Here is a 2,500-nt window from a genome sequence, read left to right on the forward strand (position 1 = left end):
TAGCTAAATTAATCTTGACAAATGCTACATACAACTTTAGTTTTGTCAATTGTTCCGTCATTTAGACTCTTAAACAGAAACCTTCCGCCCAACAATCCCTCAGCTCTCTCCATCTTCAACTACCCTCTCGGTCTCTCCTATTTAACTGACTGCAGGCACGCAGCGGTTTCGTGTCAGGTGTCAATGCACAGCGGAAGTAAACAAAGTTGCGTTAACTGCGTTAAAATATTTTATCGCATTAATCTCGGCCATAATAATGTCATAGATTAATGCGTTAACTTTGACAGCCCTAATTAATATTGTTCTCAACTAAAAATCAAAAATCAGTTATTCGTGGAAAAAAAAAAAAACTTGGGAAACCCTGACAACTACTTACTCTGTCACTCAGTGTGTGTGTGTGTGTAAGTGGTGAGCTCACAGTGCTGGTCAGCTAAAGCCCTTCTGGTGCACTCTGGCTTTCCGAGCTGCTGGTCCACCTGCGATGAGTGTGTGTGTGTGTGTGTGTGTGTGTGTGTGTGTGTGTGTGTGTGTGTGTGTGTGTGTGTGTGTGTGTGTGTGTGTGTGTGTGTGTGTGTGAGTGTGTGATGCAAGGATGGTGAATGAGTGAGTCTGTATTCATGAGTGCTCATGTGTTTCTCTCTGTGTCTGTGTGTGTGTGTGTGTGTGTGTGTGTGTGTGTGTGTGTATGTCCCTGTGTGTGTGTGTGACTACCTCTCTCTGTGTGTGTGTGTGTGTGCGCGGAGCAGAAGATGGTTTGCCATGGGGAGCACACGTATCTGTTTGCCCAGGCCATAATGTCCATCTTGGCTCAAGAGGAGCAGGGCGGCTCTTCCATGAGACGCATCGGACAGGAGGTGCAGAAATCCGCACATCAGAGGTACACACAGGTCCTAGTGCTGTGTGTGAGCGTGAGTGTGTGTGAGAGAGTGTGTGTGAGTGTGAGTGTGTGTGTGTGTGTGTGTGTGTGTGTGTGTGTGTGTGTGTGTGTGTGTGTGTGTGTGTGAGAGAGTGAGTGTGTTAACGCTGCAGTGTGTGTAGGGGCCATGATGCCAGTCAGATCACGCTGGCGCTGGGCACGGCGGCGGTGTACCCGCGGGCATGCCAGGCGCTGGGAGCCATGCTGTCGAAAGGAGCGCTGAACCCGGCCGACATCACCGTCCTCTTCAAGATGTTCAGCAGCATGGACCCTCCTCCTGTGGAGCTGGTGAGACCACACACACACACACACACACACACACTGCAGCGTTAACACTCTCACACTCACACACACACACACACACACACACACATACACACACTCTCACACCCACACACACTCACACTCACACACACTCACACACACACACACACTCACACTCACACACACTCACACACTCCTGTCTCTCTCTGTAGATCCGGGTGCCTGCGTTCCTGGACCTGTTCATGCAGTCGCTGTTCAAACCCGGCTCCAAGATCAACCAGGACCACAAGCACAAGTACATCCACATTCTGGCGTACGCAGCCAGCGTCGTGGAGACCTGGAGGAAGGTAACACACACTACGGAACACACACACACACACCACAACACACACACACCACAACACACACACACCACAACAACACACACACCCCACAAAACAAACACAACAACACACACACCACAACACACACACACAGCAGAACACACACACACACACACACAACAACACACACACCAGAACACACACACCACAACACACACTATAACACACTACAACATAGCAGAACACACACTACAGCCATTTGAACAATGTAGCTTTGATTCAATTCAATAATAAAATTGTATTCATACAGTGCAGACGGCTTCTCAGGGTTTCAGCCTTATTGTGTTTGTGTGTGTCTGTGTGTGTGCATGTGTGTGTGTGTGTGTCTTTGTGTGTGTGTGTCTGTGTGCATGTGTACGTGTGCGTGTTTGTGTCTTTGTGTGTGCGTGCGTGCGTGGGTGTGTGTGTGTGTGTGTGTGTGTGTGTGTGCGCCTGGGTGGGTGTGTGTGTGTCTGTGTGCGTGCGTGTGTGTGTAGAATAAGCGTGTGAACATCAATAAGGATGAGTTGAAGTCCACGTCGAAGGCGGTGGAGACGGTCCATAACCTGTGCTGCAACGAGAACAAGGGAGCCACTGAGCTAGTGGCAGAACTCAGCACCCTCTACCAGTGCATACGGTCAGTGTGTGTGTGTGTGTGTGTGTGTGTGTGTGTGTGTGTGTGTGTGTGTGTGTGTGTGTGTGTGTGTGTGTGTGTGTGTGTGTGTGTGTGTGTGTGTGTGTGTGTGTGTGTGTGTGTGTGTGTGTGGGTGGGTTGAACTGATAGTATGCATGGAGAAGTATGTATACGTATGTGTGTGTGTGTGTTACAGGTTTCCGATGGTTGCCATGAGTGTACTTTAGCTTGTGCGTGCGTGCGTGCGTGCGTGTGTGTGTATGTGTGTGTGTAGTTGACTTGACTTGTGTGTGTGTGTGTGTGTGTATGGAGCTGACTTGAGTG

At 49.5% G+C, this 2,500-nt stretch overlaps 1 protein-coding gene across 2 annotated transcripts in view; it reads left to right on the forward strand.

Moving 5' to 3' along the window:
* Positions 1 to 2,500, forward strand: part of nelfcd (negative elongation factor complex member C/D) — a 12,925-nt gene that overhangs the window by 5,758 nt on the left and 4,667 nt on the right. For both annotated transcript variants that reach the window (XM_031567882.2, XM_031567883.2), the window contains exons 7-10: positions 747 to 877; positions 1,039 to 1,204; positions 1,393 to 1,527; positions 2,040 to 2,179. In XM_031567882.2, coding sequence (XP_031423742.1) covers positions 747 to 877; positions 1,039 to 1,204; positions 1,393 to 1,527; positions 2,040 to 2,179 — 572 coding nt within the window. The remainder of the gene's footprint in view (positions 1 to 746; positions 878 to 1,038; positions 1,205 to 1,392; positions 1,528 to 2,039; positions 2,180 to 2,500) is intronic.

This window comes from Clupea harengus, chromosome 5 (genome assembly GCF_900700415.2).
Source record: "Clupea harengus chromosome 5, Ch_v2.0.2, whole genome shotgun sequence".
Taxonomy (NCBI): Eukaryota; Metazoa; Chordata; class Actinopteri; order Clupeiformes; family Clupeidae; genus Clupea; species Clupea harengus.